At 36.4% G+C, this 24584-nt stretch overlaps 1 protein-coding gene across 2 annotated transcripts; it reads right to left on the reverse strand.

Annotated features, from left to right (window-relative positions):
- Positions 1-24308, reverse strand: PSMA3 (proteasome 20S subunit alpha 3). 2 transcript variants are annotated; one of them, XM_068964433.1, is made up of 11 exons: positions 24184-24308; positions 21454-21536; positions 13330-13453; positions 11039-11140; positions 10890-10963; positions 9470-9521; positions 7994-8059; positions 5389-5435; positions 3277-3344; positions 542-606; positions 1-137 (listed from the first exon to the last, which is right to left on the reverse strand). In XM_068964433.1, the coding sequence occupies exons 1-11, from the start codon at positions 24202-24204 to the stop codon at positions 93-95; spliced, it is 747 nt and encodes a 248-aa protein (XP_068820534.1). In that variant the 5' UTR covers positions 24205-24308; the 3' UTR covers positions 1-92. The 2 variants fall into 2 exon arrangements, with proteins under 2 accessions (XP_068820534.1, XP_068820533.1); XM_068964432.1 differs by having other exon boundaries at positions 9470-9542.
- Positions 24309-24584: the final 276 nt, after the last annotated feature.

Consider the following 24584-nt stretch of genomic DNA (forward strand, 5'->3'; position numbering starts at 1 on the left):
GACAAAAATTTAATGAAAATTGGTATGTAATAATCCAAAGGGCTACATAGTTACATGGGACTGTATTAGAAATTTAATATACAAGTAAAATGTTACATGTTATCATCATCTGATTCATCTTCTTCCTTCAAAGATTCCTGGTAAGAGAAAAACAGTGTTTAAAATCAATTTTTAGCACTGCTATAACAACCTGAATCTAAGTGCTTGTCATTCAAAATTCTTTATAAGTAAAATGGAACACTGGTTTAGAATACTACACTTTACATTACACTTTACTTGAATGTCTTAAGTACATCCTGCCCTATCAATGACTATATTCTTGATAGGATACACACAGTATGAAAGCATTAAATGTTCTCAAAAAACCTTGCCATTTTCACATGCACAAAAAAATTTTTTTGGAACCAGGGCAACTCTATCCCCATTGAGGATAACCTAGAAAGTTTCTTTTAGTTCAGCTCAACTCTTAAGTATTATTTAATTGAATTCAACATATTTCCACGATGCTTTTACCTTGAGCTGTTTTCATGCTATGGCTTACCTTGGCATATTTCTCTGCCTCTTCCCTTATATCTTTAGGAACTATTTCATGTCTTCCATTAGTTACTGTAAATTAAGCCATATATTTAAATGAATTAAAAATGAGAAATGTCACTGTGATTTGAAAAGACTAAATAATCTAGCCAATCCAGATAATACCAGATTCTTTGACCTCATCTTTGTTCTTCCCCTACATAAGCACTTACAGTAAAGAAATTATGCTATGATTTATCCTTGTGCTATAAATCCTGAGCATTCATTCACATACATATATTCACAAACACAGTCAAAGCTATGGTTTTCCCAGTAGTCGTGCTGATGTGACAGATGGACCAAAAAGAAGGCTAAGTGCCAAAGAACTGATGATGCTTTTTTGAATTGTCCTGGAGAAGACTCTTGAGAGTCCTTTGGACTGCAAGGAAATCAACCCTGAATATTCACTGGAAGGACTGATGATAAAGCCAAAGCTCCAATACTCTGGCCACCTGATGTGAAGAGCCAACAACATGGAAAAGACCTAATGCTAGGAAAGGTTGAAGGCAAAATGAGAAGGGGGCAGCAAAGGATGAAATGGTTACGCAGCCATCACTAACTCAATGGACATGAATTTGAGCAAATTCTAGGATTTAGTGGAGAAGAGAGGAGCCTAGTATACTACAGTCCATGGGGTTGCAAAGATTCATGAGTCAGCGACTGAACAATTTATTCACAGCATGATTAGATTTTAAAATCTGTCCCTGAAGCCCTATGGTTGCCTTCCCAGAAAGGAAAAAGGTTACTTTCCAATATGTTTCAAAGTAAACTACTCACAATATATAGTCTCTTATTAAGCAGAACTTTTCCATCAGAACTTTTCCATACCTCCTAAATTTATTCTAGCTTGGTTTGTGTTAGAAAAGGACCCAGCAGTCAGAACACATTGTGGCCAACACTGCAATTGAATGAATGCTTATTTCATGATCCACCAATTCCACTCTTAACATAAATTTCTAGAATGCTACTACACATGCATGCCACAGTAGATGTAAAGGACATCCACAGCTGCGTTATTCATTTCAGTAAACACTGGAAAGAGCCCAGTTGTCTACTGGAATTCAAGACAGTGGTTACTTTTGGAGAAGGTAAGGGTTGTTGACTTAATGGAGGCCTACGGGTTGAGTTATTCCAAATCCTAAAATATGATGCTGTGAAAGTGCTGCATTCAGTATGTCAGCAAATTTGGAAAACTCAGCTGTGGCCACAGGACTGGAAAAGGTCAGTTTTCATTCCAATCCCAAAGAAAGGCAATGCCAAAGAATGCTCAGACTACCGCACAGTTGCACTCATCTCACACGGTAGTAAATCAATGCTCAAAATTCTCCAAGCCAGGCTTCAGCAATACGTGAACTGTTAACTTCCAGATAGCTGGTTTTAGAAAAGGCAGAGGAACCAGAAATCGAATGGCCAACATCCGCTGGGTCATCGAAAAAGCGAGACAGTTCCAGAAAAACATCTACTGCTTTACTGACTATGCCAAAGCCTTTGTGTGGATCACAATAAACTGTGGAAAATTCTGAAAGAGATGGGAATACCAGACCACCTGACCTGCCTCTTAAGAAACCTGTATGCAGGTCAGGAAGCAACAGTTAGAACTGGACATGGAACAATAGACTGGTTCTAAATTGGGAAAAGAGTATGTCAAGGCTGTATATTGTCACCCTGCTTATTCAACTTATATGCAGAGTACGTCATGAGAAACGCTGGGCTAGAAGCAGCACAAACTGGAATCAATATCAATAACCTCAGATATGCAGCTGACACCACCCTTATGGCCGAAAGGGAAGAATAACTAAAGAGCCTCTTGATAAAAAGTGAAAGAGGAGAGTGAAAAAGTTGGCTTAAAGCTCAACATTCACAAAACTAAGATCATGGCATCTGGTTCCATCACTTCATGGCAAATAGATGGGGAAACAGTGGCTGACTTTATTTTTCTGGGCTCCAAATGCAGCCACGAAATTAAAAGATGCTTTCTCCTTGGAAGGAAAGTTATGACCAACCTAGACAGCATATTCAAAAGCAGAGACATTACTTTGCCAACAAAGGTCCGTCTAGTCAAGGCTATGGTTTTTCTAGTAGTCGTGTATGGATGTGAGTGTTGGAATACTGAGTGTGGAAGAATTGATGCTTTTGAACTGTGGCTTTGGAGAAGACTCTTGAGAGTCCCTCGGACTGCAAGGAGATCCAACCAGTCCATCCTAAAGGAGATCAGTCCTGGGTGTTCGTTGGAAGGACTGATGTTGAGGCTGAAACTCCAATACTTTGGCCACCTGATGCAAAGAGCTGCCTCATTTGAAAAGACCCTGATGTTGGGAAAGATTGAGGGCAGGAGAAGAAGGGGACCACAGAGGATGAGATGGTTGGATGGCATCACTGACACAATGGACATGCGTTTCAGTGGACTCCAAGAGTTGGTGATAGACAGGGAGGCCTGGCATGTTGCAGTTCATGGGGTCACAAAGAGTCGGACAATACTGAGTTACTGAACTGAAAACTGAAGGGTAATTTGGCAGGCTGGTCTACTGTTGACCAAATTAGTGTTTCACTAATGTATCCATGCTGTTTGTTATTTGTGTACTTTTCTATGGGTACATGCCATTACTAAATTTTTTTTAAGATTGAAAAAAAATGGCAGTTAATAGTAAATTAGGCTTGGTACAGATGACTGTGAGAGCAAGTAAGTACAGAGTAATCACTTACTTTCACCAACCCAGCTGAGCTCTAGTTCAAAAGCTTTATCCTTAACTTCATCGTGTACTATGTAAATTCTAGAACAGAAAGAAGAAATTCACATTTGGCCATCTACAAACATAGTTCATGCACCCAACTCAGCAAATCAACATCCATTCCTAATATAAGGACTTATAAAATTATACACACAGTATAGTCTATATTATGAAAATTAACTAGGACTGATAAAAAATTAAATACTACAAAGGATTCACTATACCTTATACCTTTATACAACGCAAGCTGTTTACTTTGATACATTCTTTCAGAGACAGAACTAAGATGTCTCATAAGGAACATTCAAATGGGAGAAAGCTATTACCTGTGCCTTTCCAGGATATTTGGTATTTTCTATTCATTAACTGATTTTTAAACAAAAACTAATTTATTAGCTTACAATTAGTATTCATTCTGCACTTTCTTGGCAGGAATATTTTTAAACCCCTTTACTATTCTGGATGTCCCTAAACCTGGCCTTTAAACAGTGCAAGACAAACTGCAGCAAACAAGGAAGCAGTGTCACACAACATATGAAAAGCAGAAGTAAAAACAAGGCTTCCCTCATGACTCAGTGGTAAAGAATCTGCCTGCCAATGCAGCAGATGGGTTTGATCCCTGATCCCAGAAGATCCCACACGCTGCAGAGCAACTAGACTATGGGCCCCAACTACTGAACCTGTGCTCTTAAGAGCCTGGGAGTTGAACTACTGAAGCTACCAGGCCACAGTGAGGAGCCTGTGCAGGACAAGAGAAAAAGCCTGAGCAGCAATGAAGACCCAGCACAGCCAAAAATAAAATTATTTATAAAAAGTAAAAACAAGTATCAGCAAAGCTTTTTTTTAAAAAATTTTATACTTTACCATCTCCCACAACAAAGTAGCAAAAGTAATTTGGAGGGTATTCCTAAATCCTTGCTATAACAGCTGTAACATAAGAAAGCATCTTAAACTTTCCAGAACTAAAAGAGGCACAGTGCTCCGTTTTATTAAATGATGAAAGGATGGCTTTCCTACACAGAACAATATAAAAATAAAAGCTGTGGTAAGAACTGATAACCAGATGACTTCTCGATGAAGGAAAAAACTGTTCTACAATTCAATGATTATTTACTTCTTATTAGTTCTATTATATGTTAGTTGCCAGTGTCCTCTAGGTTGTCGTTATTAATAAATGACAATCACAGAATGGAATGGATTCCCCTTCACAAGAAAGGGCAAGGGTCTCATGGTAAAAAGGCAGTAGGGGAAGGAGGGCGTCAGTAGCAGCAGTGGTAGATTAGTATAAAATTATAAAACATTTGTGAGTTTAATATTTTGTTACAACCATCAGTACACAGATTAAGACTATCAGTCAAATAATAGGTTTATCATGATAGACCCTCCTGGACTTTTTTTTCCCCTTGCACATATTATTAGATGTAAAACCTGCTGACTAGACCATGATGACGTAGTTCTAATGTGGAACAGAGGTGTTATGAATTCTCTGGAATATTACATTTATTACTCTTGAACTCTGAAAAGCTGACTACAAAACCAGCATTTTATCAGATTTTTTGAAATACTAAATGCCTGCATTCTTTGATCTAAAAAAATAATGTATTTTGAAGCATGGTCACTGAGATTTTACTGGCATTGTTGCTGCTTACTGTTACACAGCTTTCTACCTAGGTATCTGTAACATAAACTACTTCAGGCTTTCTTAAGCTATTTCTAGATGTTCTGAAATACTTCTCTATTCATCTTGTTATAAGAACTTCAGCTGTAGACCTTTAAAGCTATAAGCTAAGGTTAATATTATTGGGACTTCTGAGATTTAAGAAGTCGAGAGCTAGCAAATGAAGTCTCTAGAGGTTCACTATATCCTCTAAACCTTGAACTCTGTCAATGGAACAGGAGTATATTTTATCAAAAGCTGTTTTTTCCCATCCTATTCGCTGTCACTTAAAATGAAGCCTCTCAGAATGTTGGATTCACCTAAAATTAATGCAATAACTAATTTCCAAACAAAACAGCCTCTTAGGATTAATGTATAAGGTAAGGTCAAGTGAAATATTTGTCAATACTAATGAAAATTTCAACTTACATTTTTGCAACTTCTTTAACAACATCACGGCAGGTCATTTCTTTCATCTACAGAAAATAAAATATATATTCATTATGTTACAAGTCAAAGGAAGAACACTTTCCACTTGTGTAACTTTTCAGATTCTTTTTGCAACTTTTATCAGTAACCTATGCTCTTAAGATTCTTAAATATAAAACCAAGGAAAATAACCTTAAATTCAAAAAGACCAGAACTTAAGTTTTTTATTGTTTAATGTTTTTTAATGATTATCCAAAAAAAGCCTTGGGCACCAATAATTTTGTGAATTAAACTTTATAAAAATCTAGACTCCTTTATGAATTTATTCACAGGCAGACCGTGACATTTAAGATTACCAAGAAATGTTTTTTTCTTTATAGTGAATTCAGGATGAGAAGAAGTAAACAAACCACAAATACTTCTGTATGTTAGATAAACAAGGATAAATTAACCCTCATGAAACTGTTCAAGACAAAACTGCAAAGGAAAAGCTCTGAAGGGAAACTGTCAGGGAAAGCTCTGAAGAACCAAGATCTGAGTGGAATCTTAGAACACAGATTTATCTGATTTGATTATGAGGAAGATAAATGAACTGCAAAAGTGAACATATGGAAATCAAGGCAGAAAAATAGCGTTTAGATGCCCGGCAGAAAAGTCTATCATACTAAAGGTACTTCAAGTAACCAGTGCAGAAATTTTTTTTAAGTATATGTGTTTCTGAACACATTTGACAAAATTTTTTAAAATGTGCAAACCTGGTATTCATATTCTGAATATGTGGAGGATGGAAAATAGTGAAAAAATAATGAACTATCATACAGCAATCTAAACTAGAGGTGGTTTAACTACTGTATCTCTAAATTGGGCTTATTAATATTTTATTTTTTGTATTTTTTTAATATTTACAAATCTTGATGCCCAGGCTCATAGAAATAGGAAAAATATTGGAAAGCAACAACTGTTCAGTCTAGATAGAGATGTTTGTTGTATGGTATTTTTCCTAATTGAATTTCTGATTAAACTTTTTCATGGCAAATTGGGGGTGAAGAAAAGGAAAATACTGATATTCATATTTTTGCCCTTACAAGTTACAGTTTATATTTAGTAGATTAATTGTAACATACAAAGGTAAACTTAAACTTGAAGCGATACATCTTAAATGTCAAATACATTGTTACATACGTTGGTAAAGTTTACTTTGTAAAATTACATTCTTGGTAAACAGAACACAAGTAGAAAAGCAGACCAGAGTAATGATTGAGAGCAGGGGCTGGCAAACTCTGTTAAAGGGCCAAGTAGTAAATATTTTAGACTTTCATCATAGGGATAAGGTTTTCAGTCTCCATTCCAACTACTAAACTCCACTGTTGTACTAGAGCAAAAGCAGCCCGTGACTGGATATGGCTATGTTCCAATAAAACTGTAAAAAGCATTCCAACTAGAGATTATCATACAAAGTCAAGTAAGTCAGAAAGAGAAAAACAAACACCGTATAATATCACTCATATGTGGCATCTAAAATATGACACAAATAAACTTAATTATGAAACAAAACCAGACTCACAGATTTAGACAACAGAGTTGTAGTTGCAAAGGAGAAGGGAGAAGGGGGCTAGTGGAGGGATGGAGCAGGACGTTGGGATTAGCAGATGTAAGCTATTATATATATAGAATGGATAAACAAGGTCCTACTCTACAGCACAATAAACTACATTTAATATCCTATAAGCCCTAGTAGAAAAGAATATATGACAGAAAAGACCACTGGTCTATGAGTTATAAGGTCTTGGATTGTTTGTAAGCAAGTCTATGACTCTACCCAGTGTGTTTCAACCGAGGGTTGGACTTGGGCTAAGTGATCTCTAAGGTCCTTTTGTCAATTTTATCAATCCTAAAATACCAAACATAAATTAGGCTTTTACAGGTCTAGAATTTGGTGTTAAATTCCAAGCGCTAAAAGCTTAGCATTAAAAAAGCTGAAAGTGAATTAGCTGAACAAGGTTCCAGTACAGCATTAACATTAAATGTACAAGAAATTTTTGTCACTAATTTACCAAAATACTGCTAAATCATATGCCTGTCTTTTAAGGAAGTTTCTGATAAGCAATGAAGAATTTGTGGGTACTATTTCAATGTCAAGTTCATCAATTTATAGCTAAAAGGAAAGCAAGCAAATTTTTAAGAAACTTTTTCCACACTAATAGATGTTGGGAACAAAGGAAAGAGAAGCAAAGGAGCACAGACTTTAATGTGTAAGACTTCAGACAAAAGCTGTTTTCTAGATGAAAGAAATGATAGAGTAAAAGACCAAAGTTCTGAACCTAAGGGGCACAGGGTTCAGTGAACGGGTCTCCAGGATTTTGTGAAATGATATGAAATTTTTTTTTTTAAGATTAGACAGCCATAAAAATCATAAAAGGACCCATGACACACCTCTAAAGATAATATGCTGCCAGCTTTCCTGCTCAACCAATCTAGCAGCTTCAGAAAGCTTGACTCAAAATGGCAAACCACACTTGGGACTAAAAGCTTTAGTCTGTGGTGATGAAACTTAACCACATGAGAATAATGGTATAGCAGAATTTTAAACAATAAAAATTATTACCTGAAGCTTTTCAATTTCTGTCTTTGCAGCCTGCCTGGCTTTGCCAATGGCACAGCCCCAATAACCCTATTTAAAAAGAACATACACCAAAAAAAAAAGTATTATTAAATTAATATACTATCGTAAGTCATTAATGACTACTGTTTCTATTTAAAGATTAATAGAAGGATGCTAAATGATATTCAAAACCACATATGGACAAATACAGTAAAAAGACATTTACTAAAATGAATAACAAGGGACTCAAAACGTTTAAAATATCAAACTTAAGTGTAGAATAACCTGGATTATTTTTAAGAAATATCCAAAGGAAAACAAATTATATTTTACACACACACACACACACACACACAGACCATGAGCTAGAGGTGTATTTGAGGCTAGAAATAGAAAAACAATTAGCTTTATGAACTGGAATGATTTTTGAGAGAAAGAAATAATCCCTAAGAGTTAAATACGCTAAGCCTTCTAAATGAATATATACACATTTTTCGGCAGCACCAGTGCAGCTTGTGGAATTTTCAGTTTCCCAACCAGCAGGCAGTGAGAGCACAGAGTCCTAACCCATGGACCACCAGGGAATTCTCTAATTTATATTGTAAAGGTTTTTTTTTTTTTAATTAAGTATGTCCAGTCATACTTGTATAACTATACTTGTATGTAATGACAAAACCTAAAGAGCCTTAATTTTGTTAATGAGTATAAAAACCATTAAAATCTCAGAAGACACTTCAAGAAAAGATTATTAGAGAAAGATCCAAGAAATCCCACTTAAAATCCTTTGTACTGGGGAATTCCCTGGCAGTTCAACAGTTAAGACACAGGCTTTCACTGTCATGGACCTGGGTTAGATCCCTGGTTGAACCCTGTTCAGGAAACTTAAGAGCCCACAAGCCATGTAGTGAAACCAGAAAAAGAACAAAACAAAACCCCAAAACAACATCAAAAAACTTCAAAAGGGAGGGCATTATATTCATTTTAAAGACACTGCTAATATTTATGGTAATAAAATAGCACATACCCAAAATTTTATGTTGACTATGCAGTTTCTACATGGCAACCCACTCCAGTATTCCTGCCTGGAGAATCCCAGGGACAGAGGAGCCTGGCAGGCTACATGGGGTCGTAAGAGTTGGACATGACTCAGCGACTAAACCATGCAGTTTCTACAGTAGCATATTAAAAGCCACAAATCTGGGACTTCTCTGGTGGTCTAGTGGTTAAGAATGCACACTCCCAACACACAGGGCACAAGTTCAATCCCTCGTCAGTTCACTAAGATCCCTCATGCCATCTGGCACAGTCCAAAAAAAAAGTCACAAATCTTTGCTCTGTCTCATACCCATAGGTTCTTATTAATGTTAAATAAGACAATATTAAATGAATATTAAAGAAACATCATATAATCAATATATGATTTAAGTGAGAGACCATTAAACTGGAAATAGAATTTCAGAAGATTCAAAATTAACTCACATATGAAACACCCGATGGGTCAATCATGTAGAGTTGTGCACCGTCATTCACACTGTAAGACCCTAACATGAAACTGCACAAAAGTAATCATTTTAAACCATGGTTCTTAATACCAGAAAAGTATTAAAAAGTACAGTGATAAAAATCCAATTTACTTTCTAAGGTAAACATTGACTAATACCCATATAACTGACAGTAAGCACTCTGATAATATAGTCTGGATAAAAACTAGTATATACTTGAAAACGTTCAAAATTCATGTGCCTTGGTTTAGTATTAAACTTTCGAATCAACCTTTCCTGCGAGGATAGCTCTGCAGGGAAAGGAGTACTGATACACAGACATAACACGAGGGCCCAAGAGCTAAAGGCATAAACATGAAAAAGCCAAGGGAACAAAATTCTTGCTATGAACACACTGAAGCTACCTCAAACTCTTGTTCCACCCTTCATTCTTTCTTGGCTATTCCCGAATATTCCTCCAATTATTTTCCTGCAATAATCCAAATTGATTCAATGCATTTTTTATGTGCAACAAAATTAAAATTAGGGTACTGAACAATCATATGAATTACTGATTCTTTGGAAATTATAAATAGAAACCAGCCTCATCTTATATTACTACTTCATGTGCAGAATACCGTAACAACCAATTCCCATTTAAGTGCATTTTACCTGTTGCTTACACAAGATAAGACAGAAACTAATGAAAAAACTAAGATGTCAGTACAGTTGACTACGTGATAACAACAAATGAACTCTATTTTAAATCAGTTTGGGGGGCTTCCCTGGTGGCTCAGTGGTGAAGAGTCTGCCTACCAGTGCAGGACACACAGGCTCGATCCCTTATCTGGGAAGATCTCACATACTGCGGAGCAACTGAGCCCATGCACCACAACTATGGAACCTGGGCTCTAGAGCCCAGGAGCCACAACTGTTGAAGGCCACGCACCCTATAGCCTGTGCTCGGCAACAAAAGAAGCCACCACAATGAGAAGCCCACGCATCACAACTAGAGAGCAGCCCCTGCTCTCCACAACTAGAGAAAAGCCTGCACAACAACAAAGACCCAAAAATAAAATTTTTTAAAAAATTTTAATAAAATCAGTTTGCAACTTCCTGAAAATGTCTGGATCTAATTTCAGAGAATCCTGCCCCAAGTTTTATTAATAAATAATTGACATGCATCACTACATTAAATTTAAGGTGCACAGCATAAAGGTTTGATCTATATACACTGTGAAATGCAATGATTACCACAGGTTTAGGTAATATCCATCATGTCACATAGATACAATAAAAAAAGTTCAAGTACATCTTGATGAAAGTTCATTTCTTAAGGGTATAAAAGGTTAATAAGATGCTGGGAAAACAGATAACTGTAGTACAGATATCACTGAATATCTCACTAAATTTCATACCTGCAGCCAAAAGGTCTAACAGCACTGTAGAGCGTATACGCGTGTACATACATGGCCACTCTGTCTGCAAGATGCTGTGGGGGTAAAACAGAAGAGTTTATTAAGACTCTTCTCTTGCTGTTCCAGAGGCTCAACCGTTACCAACTTACTTTTAGTGGAATGTTATATCCAAAGTTAGATCTAAAGTTGGAAGCCTCTTCTCTTGCAATGTCTGCTAAAGAACGAGCATCTGCCAACAAACCTGCTACTGCCTGGAAAAAAAAAAGTACCAATTACCATTCCTATCACAAATGAAGGAAAAGCACGTGACTGTGACAGGCTTACTTGATAGTTTTAACAAGCATCTTCATTAGAATCAGTTATTTAGGCTTAAAGGTCTTTGCAAGAATCAGACACAAATTAGTGACCAAACCACCATCTTTGCAAGGCATCCTGGAACTTCGATGCTTGAGTATGGGATAACAATTTGGAAATTTCCCAACTGTGACTTCATTCTTTTGTCAAATGACCACATTAAAAAAAACTCCATGTCTCCCTATTTCCCACTTCATTATAAAGACTAAAACAACCACAAAGAAGAATAAAACCATGCATGGGTTTTGGTTACAACTGGTTTTTAATTTAAAGCCATTCTATCTTTAAAAAGTTATTAAAAGTTTTGATTTAAAAGGCATAACCTCAAAACTCCTTTCTTTTTCAGTGTACTAATGAATTGTAATGCCAAACCAAAACATGACAAACCACAAATCTAGTGGCTTAGAACTGCAATTACCAAACCACACACTGAGATATCCCAGAGAACTCCAGTAAACTCAGAGTTGTGGGGTGTTGTAAGTTTTGGGGGAAACACATATTGAAGTAGTTCAGTTTCAACATCAGATCATTCCACATTCCTTTCAATGCCATTGGATCACTGAGAAGCTGGGGCTGCTGTGATAGAAAATAAGCACTGTGCAAAAATCAGTGTGAAACAGGAAGCAGAGTCGGGCCATCTAATCCAGTTCCAAACTTTAAGACACTGAACAGTACACGTTAGTAGTAGTTGTTGTTTGAAAATAAAAACATTTTTATTTTACTGTCATATGGTGAGGTTTTGTTTTTATAGCTACTAAGTTTTTAGAACATAAATATTTATTTAGACCTACATATATAACACACAGAACCACTGGGTATTTCTTTGGGTCTAGGGAAGCCATGAAAACAGAAATGTTGAAACAGTTACAGGTACTGGAAACCACTGTCATAAGAAGATTTTTAGAATAAATGTTATCAAAAATTTTAATAGCCTTTTCTTCTACTGCTACCTAGTCATAGCAATGATTATGAAAATCCTTAATCCATTATTGATCACTCATGACATGCTAAGCATTTTACATAATTACACATGAGGATAGGCACTATTACCACCATAGTTTTGCAGGTGAGGAAACTGGAGTTTAGAATAACCCAGGTAGTAATTTTCATGATTTAAATAATCTTCCATTGCTTTGGATAAAACTCACTGTGAAGTTTAGTAATTTGTCAAATTACTTGAAGATGACAACTGTGGAGACAGACTATCAATCCTTTTTTTCTCCAACCTTCTTCAATGTCTAATATTTTGCCAATTTCCAGTTGGATGGAATGCCATCAGTTTTTAATAACAAATGGGACAAATTTGAAAATTCTAGAAAAATCTTTCCACCACTGAACTACCTATAAGCATATATGATTTTTTTCAAAATACACCTACCGAAAGCTATCTTTTTTACTAAGTAAAAGAAAGCAGAATTCACTAATTCCCTTCTACCAGTTAGGTTACAATCTGGCCAAGTTTATGTCATACCAGCTGCATGAAATAAATATAGTGATGCTTATGAAGCTACTAAAAAGGATGTACTCACTTTTCCTTTTGTCAGACATCCCTTCCTGATACTCCACCTTACTATGAAGGTATTCTCTTTCTGATAACATCTTCAGTGTGACAATTATCCCCAGAAAGGATACAAAAAACTAAAGACTTATTGCCTCTCAAGCATGTGCCTTGATTGGCGATCTATGCTGCCAAGATTTTTTACCCAAGCTTCTCACTCCTCTCCCCTCCTCATTTGCTTCAACTTGGTTTTTTGTATGTATCTCCAATTGGGTGATAAGAATGCCACCAGTATTCTTCCTGGAAAATTCCATGGGCAGAGGAGCTTGGTGGGCTACAGTCCATGGAGTCACAAAGAGTTGGACATGACTGAGCAACTGAGCATGCATGCCTGCACCTTTCTTTTAGACAGTGAACTGTTCACAAACCAGTCTTTCTGATTATTTCTATGGCTGCTCTCTGATCTGTTTTTGCCTCAATGCTAAAGTCATAAATAGGTTCTTATAATTACATTTTGATATATTCCAATTAATTACGTCACAAGAAACAGGACAAAGCAAAAAGGAACATTTTTAAATGTGACCTTACCATTCCAACATGTCGATCAACATTAAAAAGTCGTTTGTTGGAACCTTCTTCATAAAGTTTAGACAGGACTAATTTTTCTACCCCAAAGACGACGCCGTCTTTACATCTGATTCCAATAGCTGTACTGAAACAAGTAGAAAAAAAATCAATTTAACTGAAAATAAAACAAACTTTGTAAACTCAAGTTAAAAGAAACAAAAAACGGGCAAATTTGTTTCTTAGAATATATCAAGTTTTTAAAGCAAATACATTTGAAAACTAGAAAGGGCAAGTATCCTAAAGTGTGATGAATTGGATCCATACAAATAATCATGTCATGACATGGAAAGACAATAATACACAAATGAAAAAGATGCTAACAAAATGTGTAACAAGTGGCACAGTATCTAGCATATGCTGGCTATCTTATGACAAATGCTGACTAGCCATGTCCATTAAAAATGGTATATAACATGCACATAAATGATAGGCTACATACAAACTAAAAAGTTGACGGTTTCTAATCTGGGTGGAAAGATTATAATCCTTTCCCCTCCTTTTGCTTTTTCTGCATTAACAATGTGTTCCTTACAGTAAGTGTAAAAGAACAAACATTCTGTTCTACTGTTTAAAACAAAATTGATCAAAAAAACAAGTAAAATGTGGAGAAATTATATATCGCCATTTTAAGAAAAAACAATTACTTTAAATCTTCTAATTCTTTTAACAAAGAGAATTTATCAGAAACAACCAGAAAAATGAACTGAGTCACATGCACAAATTTTGTAAAGAATTTCAGACACTCCTTCCCCCACACTTCAGGTACCTTTTCAAGTTTAAATTCCTTGGTCCAAATTTCCTAACTCCCAAGAATCTGCAAAGCCCATCTAGCTAATTCAATTTCATATTATAAATTCTGTGCTCTACTGAATTCAACCTCATTGTTGTCCCTCAAACACCATTTTTGCTTTCAAGTCTTTATCGAAGTTATCCTGGGTACTAGAATACACTTCCTCCTCACCACAGCACATTTAAATAAATTTCCACAAACTTTCTCAAGTTTACCTGAATAGTCTCAGACAGCCTTTCCCAGTTATTACAATTTCTCATCTTCCTCATTTTTCAGAATCTAAAATGTCTTTTTCCCTAAACCAAAAGTTCTCAAAGTGTGGTCTGTCAGGTCAAAACTATCTTTATAAAAATACAGAAACATCATTTGACTTTCTTCATTGTGTGGATGTTTGCACCAATGGTACTGGCTGACAATAAACGGTAGCAGTAAATACCACTCATTGTATTCTTTATTGCTACGCTCAGTTTTTTTTTAAAACATTTTTAGTTAAGCATGTCCCTGATAAAGTTGTAGTTAATTTTATTAGACATTAATCCTTAAGTATCTATTTTTTTTTTTATCCTAACAAAAAGCAAGTTAGCCAAGTTCTTCTGCTGCACATCAAAATATGATGGTTGCATATAGGAAAAAGCACTAATAAACTGCTTTCAAATGTAAATTTTTTCATGGAACATCTGTTTTTACCATCAAAGAATAATAACTATGGTTATTTACACTTAGGTACGTGGCAGACTTTTCTCTAAAATGAACAAAACAAGCCTGTCACTTCAAGGAAAACAAAAGAGTATTTTCTTGCCAGTGATAAAATCTGAGTTTTCAAACACAAACTGGAGTTTTGGAAAACATATTGGTGGTGATATTTAAAAATGTGATGTTTCTAACAGTTTATAATGAAATATGTCTACTTTGGAAGGTCTGTTGTAACTCAGTGAACCAATATTTTCCAAATGACCAACAATGTTACAAATCGTGCACAGATAAAACATGCAAAGTACAAAACAGTGCAATAGATTTTAATAACAGTACAAAATTCATTATTATGTTTTCAGACTCCACACTACAATTAACCTTTAAGATACTAAAATTTGTCCAGTACGGTACAGTATTAATAAACAACATGCATAAGGTTATTAAATGACTCCTCTCTTTTCCAACTACGTATGTATATGAAGCCTGATTTGTGGCACAGACTTCAACAAAAGTTACAACATACTGAAGCAGCAGCAACTATGAGACTCTGCCCTTTATTAAGACTCAGTTCATCACTGAGATTTTCAAGAATGTAAAACAACATAACTCTTCTCACCACACTTTTTTCCCATGCTTTGGAAAAGTAATTTTCATTAAAAATGTTATCGTTACTTAAGTATTTTAATAAATGTTAACATAATTTTTGTTAACATGCAATTTTATTACTGTTATTTAAATAAATTTAGAAGTATTTTTTCTTTTTTGGTTTTAATTTCTAATACAGTAAATACTGATGAACCAATAACCTGCATAAATAAATGCTCTTTGGGGTGAGCATTATGGTAAATACTTATAGAACCTAAGAGACTACTTAATTAAATACTCATCAAGGTTCTAATGATTTTTTTTCAAGTATAAGGATGTCCTAAGACCACAATTTTGTGTACATTTTTGTTCTAAACAATCTAGCCTCACAATTATGTTGCACAATCTTCCTTTCATATCTTTTCCCCTCAATGAGGATAAACTGAAAAATTATAATTTAACTCCTTTTTTTCTCTTGCATATTACCTTCTAGGGGCATCCTTTTATAAAATAGTTATGATCATCATATGTAGGTTTTTTTCAATAGTGTTTTAAGTATCCTCTCATATGTTCTTAATTATATGTTTTGGTAGTTCCTGTCCCTAACAAAGTGAAGTAAAGTGAAGTCACTTAGTTGTGCCCGACTCTTTGCGACCCCATAGACTGTAGCCTACCAGGCTCCTTGGTCCGTGGGATTTTCCAGGCAAGAGTACTGGAGTGGGTTGCCATTTCCTTCTCCAAGGGGATCTTTCTGATCCAGGGATTGAACCCTGGTCTCCCGCATTGTAGGCAGACGCTTTATCGTCTGAGCTACTATTAACCTCTCCCTAACAAAACAGGTACTCAAAAATATCTAACTTTTAAATCCCCAAGATTGAATTTCTAAAGAATTTATCTCTAGGACTTCCTGGTGGTCAAGTGGTTAAGACTTCACACTTACACCTCAGGCACACAGGTTTGATTCCTGGTTGGGGAACTAAGATCTCGCATGCTGTACAGATGCAGCCAAAAAATAATAATAAATAATGAAAATAAAGACAAAAATAAACAAATGGGTCCTAATGAAGCTTAAAAGCTTTTACACAGCAAAGGAAACCATAAACAAGATGAAAAGACAACTCTCAAAATGGGAGAAAATAATCTGCAAAGGAAGCAATGACAACAGATTAATCTCGAAAATATACAAACACTCATACAGCTCAATATCAAGAAAACAAACAACCCAATTAAAAAATGGGCATAAGACCTTAACAGAAATTTCTCCAAAGGAGACATAAAGATGGCCAACAAATACATGAAAAAATGTTCATCATTAGTTATTAAATAAATGCAAATCAAAACTACAATGACATATCACCTCACACCAGTCAGAATGGCCATCAGCAAAAATTCCACAAACAGTAAATGCTGGAGAAGGTGTGGAAAAAAGGGAACCCTCCGACACTGTTGATGGGAATGTAAACTGGTATAGCCACTAAGAAGAATAGTATAGAGGTGCCTTAAAAAACTAAAAATGTAACTACCATATGACTAAGCAATCCCACTCCTGGGCATATACCTAAAGAAAATCATAATTCAAAAAGATACATGCACTCCAATGTTTACGGCAGCACTATTTACAAAAGAAAGGACATGGAAGTAACCTAAATGTCCATCAACAGAGGAATGGAAAAAGAAAGTGTGGAATATACATACATACAACAGAATATCACTCAGCTATAAATAGGAATGAAATTCTGCCATCTGCAGACACCTGGATGGATCTAAAGATTGTCACACAGAGTGAAGTAAGTCAGAAAGAGAAAAACAAGTTATTATATAGTAATGCATACATATAATGATTTCCAGTGAAAGCTAGAAAAATACTATACATGAATTTACTGCAAAGCAAAAATAGGGACACAAATATAGAGAACTAATATATGGATATCAAGGGGGGAAAGGGGGAAATGTGGTGGATTAGGATTTACATATGTACACTACTAAGAAGCAAGAGAGTTTCAGAAAAACATCAATTTCTGCTTTATTGACTATGCCAAAGCCTTTGACTGTGTAGATCACAATAAACTGTGGAAAATTCTGAAAGAGATGGGAATACCAGACCACCTGACCTGCTTCTTGAGAAACCTGTATGCAGGTCAGGAAGCAACAGTTAGAACTGGACATGGAACAACAGACTGGTTCCAGGAAAGGAGTATATCAAGGCTGTATATTGTCACCCTGCTTATTTAACTCATACACAGAGTACATCATGAGATATGCCAGGCTGGAGGAACTGGAGGAAGCACAATCTGGAATCAAGATTGCCGGGAGAAATATCAATAACCTCAGATATGCAGATGACACCACCCTTATGGCAGAAAGTGAAGAAAACTAAAGAGCCTCTTGATGAAAGTGAAAAAGGAGAGTGAAAAAGTTGGCTTAAAGCTCAACATTCAGAAAACTAAGATCATGCCATCTAGTCCCATCACTTCATGGCAAATAGATGGGGCAACACTGGAAACAGTGGCTGACTTTATTTTTTGGGCTCCAAAACCACTGCAGATGGTGAATGCAGCCATGAAATTAAAAGACGCTTATTCCTTGGAAGGAAAGTTATGACCAACCTAGATACCATATTAAAAAGCAGAGACATTACTTTGCCAACAAAGGTCCATCTAGTCAAGGCTATGGTTTTTCCAGTGGTCATGTATGGATGTGAGAGTTGGACTGTGAAGAAAGCTGAGCGCCAAAGAATTGATTCTTTTGAACTGTGGTGCTGGAGAAGACTCTTGAGAGTCCCTTGGACTGCAAGGAGATCCAACTAGTCCATTCTAAAGGAGACCAGTCCTGGGTGTTCATTGGAAGGACTGATGTTGAAGCTGAAACTCCAATATTTTAGCCACCTGATGCAAAGAGCTGATTCATTTGAAAAGACCCTGATGTTGGGAAAGAATGAAGGCAGGAGAAGGGCACGACAGTGGATGAGATGGTTGGATGGCATCACTGACTCAATGGACATGAGTATGGGTGGACTCTGAGAGTTGGTGATGGACAGGGAGGCCTGGCGTGCTGCGGTTCATGGGGTTGCAGAGTCATACGTGACTGAGCAACTGAACTGAACTGAAGAATAAAACAGATAACTAATGAGAACAAATTGTACATCCCCAAAAACTCTACTCGGGGCTTTGTGATGACCTAAATAGAGAGGATATATATGTATACATGTGGCTGATTCACTTTGCAGTATAGCAGAAACTAACACAACATTGTAAAGCCAATAAACTATACTCCAATTAAACAGCAAAAATAATGATAAACTAAAAAATAATTTATCTCCTTTCAATGCAGGCATATAATCTTATTTAAAATTATTTGGTTAAATGTTTTCTAAGAATCAGTCTATATGTCTCACTCTTAAGAAGATTCACATCTAATTTTTCTATTTTCCACTTAGGGAATGGCTACCCACTCTAGTATTCTGGCCTGGAGAATTCCATGGACAGTACAGACCATGGGGTTGCAAAGAGTCGGACACAACTGAGCAACTTTCACATTCACTTTTTCAAGCTCACAAAACACGTAAAAATTTTCCAATTTCATTTTTCTGGTAAGGTATGGGAAGCAGTTAGATTAGATGTCTGCATCCCAGTTTTACAGATAAAAAAGTGACATTCAGGGGACTGAATACTGGAACCTTATATATTATTACCATTTGGCAGCAGCTAGCAGGAAAATTCACATCTTCTGATCCTCATCCAATATTCTATCATACCAGGTGACATAGGTCCCTTTAAAAAAGGAACTTTCCAAGTGATTTTTCTTTATGTAAAAAAATATTCGTTTTTAATGTTTCCAGTTTTTAAAATTACATTTAAGTTTGCTTAAATGTAACTGTTCACATGACCCTCCCAAAATTAAATGTAACTGTTTAAAGTCACATTTAGAAATAATTTATAGAAAACAAATTGCTAAAATACACAGACCTCACAGCCTAATCTCAATTTTCTCAGTTACAGATGGTTTCAAAATGTATCTCCAGTTCCTCTTAGTCAAGACATCTTCCACCTGTTTTTTTACACCAATGAAAATGCAAAGACGCAAAGGAGGAAAAGAAAAACAATAAACTACCTCAAATCTTGCTCCAACTCATTGGCCCAAGAGCCTATCTTCTTTTATCAACAGGGGAAAAAAACGTCAATTTTTCTTGAATTTGGCTCTGTTCTGAACTCTTTCAGGCCTTGTACACAATGACAAATATAGTTCAACCTAAAATTCTTGCCTCACTTCTACTTTATTATCAGATACTGACAGTTTGTAAGTACTTATATCTATAAAAATACAACATTTAAACACAAAATCAACTAGCTTCACTAACAAATCCCATAAGAAGACTCAAAATGTGTATTTGTTCAAAAATTTTTAAATACTATTTCATAAACCATTAGAAATCTATACATCTTCTTTCTACCACCAAGAAAATGGCACACACAAAAAATGAACATCTATTTATTCAGTATCTACTGAGGGCTATGAGGCTTCCTAGGTGGTACTAGTAGTGGTAAAGAACCCGCTTGCCAATGGGTCAGGAAGATCCCTCTGGAGAACAGCATGGCCACCCACTTCAATATTCTTGCCTGGAAAATCCCATGGACCGAGGAGCCTGGCAAGCTACAGTCCATAGGATCACAAAGAATCGGACACGACTAAAGCAACTTAGCATGTACACACTGAGGGCTATGTGCCAGCACATGCAAAGACCAGTTACTATCTATAACCTCATGAAAATTCCATAATCGAATATTGAAGGTATTAGTAGAAAATGAGAAAACTACATCTACACATGGGCTTTTCTAATATTCTCAAAACATTTTCCTATTATACAACTTTTCATTACATTTAAAACATTGAGCTCAAACATCAACACAGCTAATTTAGCAACCTAAAAAAAATTTAAGAGGTCTGAATGACATGAAAGAAAATTTTTAAAATCTTTTATCTCATACCAAAGCTGCTTTATATTCAAAAATACAATGATTACTTATATATATATTATATAGATATATGTATAACTGAATCACTATGCTATACACTTGAAACTACGTTATAAATCAACTATACTTCAATTAAAAAATTAAGAATGAAACCTGTCTTGGCAGACTATTCAATTAGAAGTGATTTTTTTTAATGATCATATAATTGATAAAAATCTTCAATATAAGACTCAGAATTTGTCAATAAGCCAGTAATTCAACTAAGATGTTACAGTGGTCATTTTAGAGAATTACTCTAAACAGAGTGTAGAGAAGGAAATGGTAACCCACTGCAGTATTCTTGTCTGGGAAACCCCATGGACAGAGGAGCCTGGTGGGTTACAGTCCATGAGGTCACAAAGAGTAGGACATGACTGAGCGACTAACACTAACACTTTCACGCTCAGGGTGGATTTTCTAGCTCCAAGTCACCCTTCAAGGAACTGCTTCATTTTGTACTGCTTTGTGTAAAAATAAAGATTATTGTTTAAGACAAAAAAAAAAAAAGAGTGAAGGAAGTAATCCAACAGGAAAATATCTTGGTGGTCCTACACCTTTTGGGGTATGGCAGCAGAAGAGAAAAATAAAAAATATCCCTGCTGAGATGATCAAGTGACCAATTGCACAGGGGACTGAAATCACAAGGAAATAAAAGATTAGACAATAAAGTCACAAACCTATTGGCCAAGGAAACCAACGATATAAGTCAAGAATCTGAAAAAGGGAAAAAGGACTAGCAAAGATGTTGATAAATTTGGCTTTACACACTTGAGACATGGTAGAATGTTTAAGTGTGTAATTCTGGAGTCAACTGGAAATATAGTCACATGGAAAGAGCTGGCCTAAAGAGAAATGTGGAAATGACTAATAAATTGAGATTATTTTAGGGCATGTATTATTTGTGCCAAAGCAACATAACAAAGCCTAATTACCAAAAACAAAGAGAAGGAGACATTTAATATTTGGCTAAAACACACTAATTTCAAGTAAAACATTGTTTCTTACCTACTATTTTCCACAGCCTTCATAGCATATTCAACTTGAAAAACTCTTCCATCCGGAGAGAATGTAGAAGCTGACAAATCATACTACAAGGAAAAGGCAATAACAAGCTTAGAAGGATGCACCTTTGGCAGTAATAACAATTTTTTTCCTAAATGGCTTACACATCAGAAATGTGTGTTCAATCTCAGTGAAGATTTTGCTGTAAAGAGAAAGGGAAAGCATGTCAAAGCAGGAACAGCAGCTAAGAGAAAAGTTACACACTTTAGATTTCTGCTATTGACAAGCAATGAACACAAGTCCTGGGTAAAGTCAGAACTTTTCCCACACAGAACATGGCTCATTTCTGAAAAAATTACCATTACCAGTGTAGAAACAACACTGGCTTCTCTTTAGTACCACAGCTTCTCATAGCTGCGGCAGTAATGAACTAAAGGAGCTTGGATACATCATTCAGCATTCAGATATTTAATAAGCATCTATTATATGTCAGTCACTATGAGAAAATACAAAGACTACTCATTCTTAAAGCCCTTTATTTTCAAATCAGACCTCAAACAGATCCAGGTGCTGGAGATAAAAGGTTCTAAAATAAGACAAAGTGAACTTATGGTCTCAGGGAATACCACAGACTACCTGATCAGGAAAGGCATTGCTACAGAAATTATATTTATGTTATTTAAGCTAAGCCAGACCTAAAAGACAAGTAACTACTCATTTAGAATATGGAGGAGTGTCCTGGCATCTGGTATAAAAGACCTCAGGGTAGAAATAAGAGCAGCAAAATTAAGAAAAGGAAATAATAATGCCACTGAATCTTGAGCACCATAAATGGTAAACAGAACAGTAAACTATATTAGAGGCATATAAGGGCCAAGTTATGCTAAGTCTTTTATTTTAGGCTGGAGCAGGAAGTTTACATTTTATTCTAAATGCAATAGAAAGTCATTGGAGTTTGGGGGGGGTGAGGGGAAGAGGTTCTAATTTTTTATTAAATGCTGTTCATCTGGTAAATGAATTACAGAGAAAACAAGAGTGGAAGCAGAGATAGGGTAATCCAAAGGGAATGTCTTAGACAAGAGAGAAAGACGTGGAAGGTGTTACCCTTTGAGTGTGCAGTCAAAAAAACCTTGCTAATGGATTGGCTTTAGGAATCCAGTAAAAAAGAACTCAGAAGTGCATCATAGATTTTTTTTTTTCATTTAAGCAACTAAAATTGAACCATTCACTGAAATGTAAATTGCAGGAGATGCAAAATGGCAACAGAAGTAGAAAACTCAGATCTACTCTGGACGTGTCATTTGAAATGCCTATCAAATAATCAAGTGGAGAGAAATGTCAAGACAGGTCTTCCCATCTGGAGTTCTTGGGACAAGACAAGCGTTAAGTCTTCAACAGTGGTGTTTCTTGCCTCTCAGCTTGTTGGTCTGTTAAAGGAAGATCTTTAACTCTACCAGCCTATTTATATCTCACCTATTTATATTATCAAACATTTTTAAAGGGTTTATAGAACCTTTCAGAACACTATTAATCTAGGGTAATTGGTCTGTTGGTCTGCCAAACGAAGATCTTTACCACTGTAATACTCAAAATATATCACCTATTTATATTATCAAATATTTTTAAAAGGTTTGTAGAACCCTTCAGAACACTATTAATCTAGGGTAATATTAATGTAGCTGCAAAGTCAATTTGCTACAACATGCATTACTGAGCATCAACTAATCCAAAAACGGTATGACAACCTTAGTATAAATTGTCTATTATCCAACTCGGAAAACCTAATGGTGAGAATCAAAAACTAATGGGCCTAATGGTGAGAATCAAAATCTTATGCACAATGGGAGTAGATGAACTGAGAAACCCATTACCCAATGCCTCTAGTGGAACCAATCAATAAATATTTCTAAACACTATGTTTTCTATATGGGGAAATACATAAAAGGAACAAGCTGAAGACTGTATATATGCAGTACGTTTAACAAAGGAAAGTTAGTAGGCCGAACAAGTTAACAAATCTAGCTCCAAAATCCTGGACAGTCTGTTCAAAGAAGCGGTTAAGTCCGTAGCTAATCATTTAAACGCTTACGGAACCGAGACCTCACACTGCTGTTATTCCTCTACGAGAAAAGCTGGGACAACGGAAAAATGGAAAAGATTCTTCAGATTCCGCTTTTTAGACTATTTTCCTTATCAGTTCTCAGAAGGTTCCAGGGACTCATACAGAGAGGTCCATCGGTAACCTCGAAGGTAAGGCAGAGAATCCCCGGGAGTCAGCAGCACCCCAGGAACCGCAAGGGTGGGGAGGCGGGGAGAGGTTCTTGGAAAGCGGCGTCACAAACTTTGGACTCTTAAGCCGCCTTGCCTCAGTGGTGCTCAAGAGCTTAATTGTTGCCCAAGTCCTTCACAGCGCGTGCACACACACCATTTCAGGCCTCAAGAGTTTCCACTTTCGGTTTCCCTAAGTGGCTAAAGAAAGTGACTCAGCAACCTTTTAAAGAGGCTCCAAATCTCACTGCTGCGCGGCCAAGCCCGCTACACCTGAGCTGAGAAGCGTCAAGTCACGGTCACCGCAGGCGCGGGCCTAGACCGCCCGGCACCGCACAGCTGGAAGCGGCCCACCTGCCCCCAGGCAGTCCCAGAGGACCCCGAGTCCGCGCACCCACCGCGGTCTGTCCGCGTTCCCTTCCACGCTAATCCTTAGCCTATCACACAGAGAAACAAAGAACTCACCCCGGTGCCGATTGAGCTCATGGTGCCCAAATCACTAGGACCCTTATGGCTTCAGGCCTAAAGCGATCCCCCAGCACCACAGTAAGAGACTAGTAACAAGCTCTCTCATTGACTATTCTTTCAACCAATAGTCTTTTCTGTAGCTCGTTCCTGGAGCGTTGGTCCACGGAACAGAGGATTGTGGGAAAGGAGGGGGCGGGAAATGCACCTGGCAAGTAACGCGCATGTGCAAAAGCAATCTCACCGGGGTTAGGTGGGCGCTTGGTTGTTTCGTCTTCTGTTTGGGTTCGTAGATTCATTCTGTCTTCTGGTTGCTTGAGAAGCTCCGCCAGTCCTTTTCCTAGAATTATTATTTATCTTTTATCCTTCTCTTTCGCTTCCTTATTTTTATTTTTTAAAGC

This window comes from Capricornis sumatraensis, chromosome 2 (genome assembly GCF_032405125.1).
Source record: "Capricornis sumatraensis isolate serow.1 chromosome 2, serow.2, whole genome shotgun sequence".
Classification (NCBI taxonomy): domain Eukaryota; kingdom Metazoa; phylum Chordata; class Mammalia; order Artiodactyla; family Bovidae; genus Capricornis; species Capricornis sumatraensis.

Excerpts from the sequence above, each read along its gene's own strand:
- PSMA3 (XM_068964432.1), bottom strand. The coding sequence starts at position 24,204 with ATGAGCTCAATCGGCACCGGG. Across the intron at positions 13,454-21,453 it reads AAGGCTGTGGAAAATAGTAG|TACAGCTATTGGAATCAGAT; the intron begins GTAAGAAACAAT and ends TACTTGTTTCAG. Across the intron at positions 10,964-11,038 it reads GATATAACATTCCACTAAAA|CATCTTGCAGACAGAGTGGC; the intron begins GTAAGTTGGTAA and ends TTACCCCCACAG.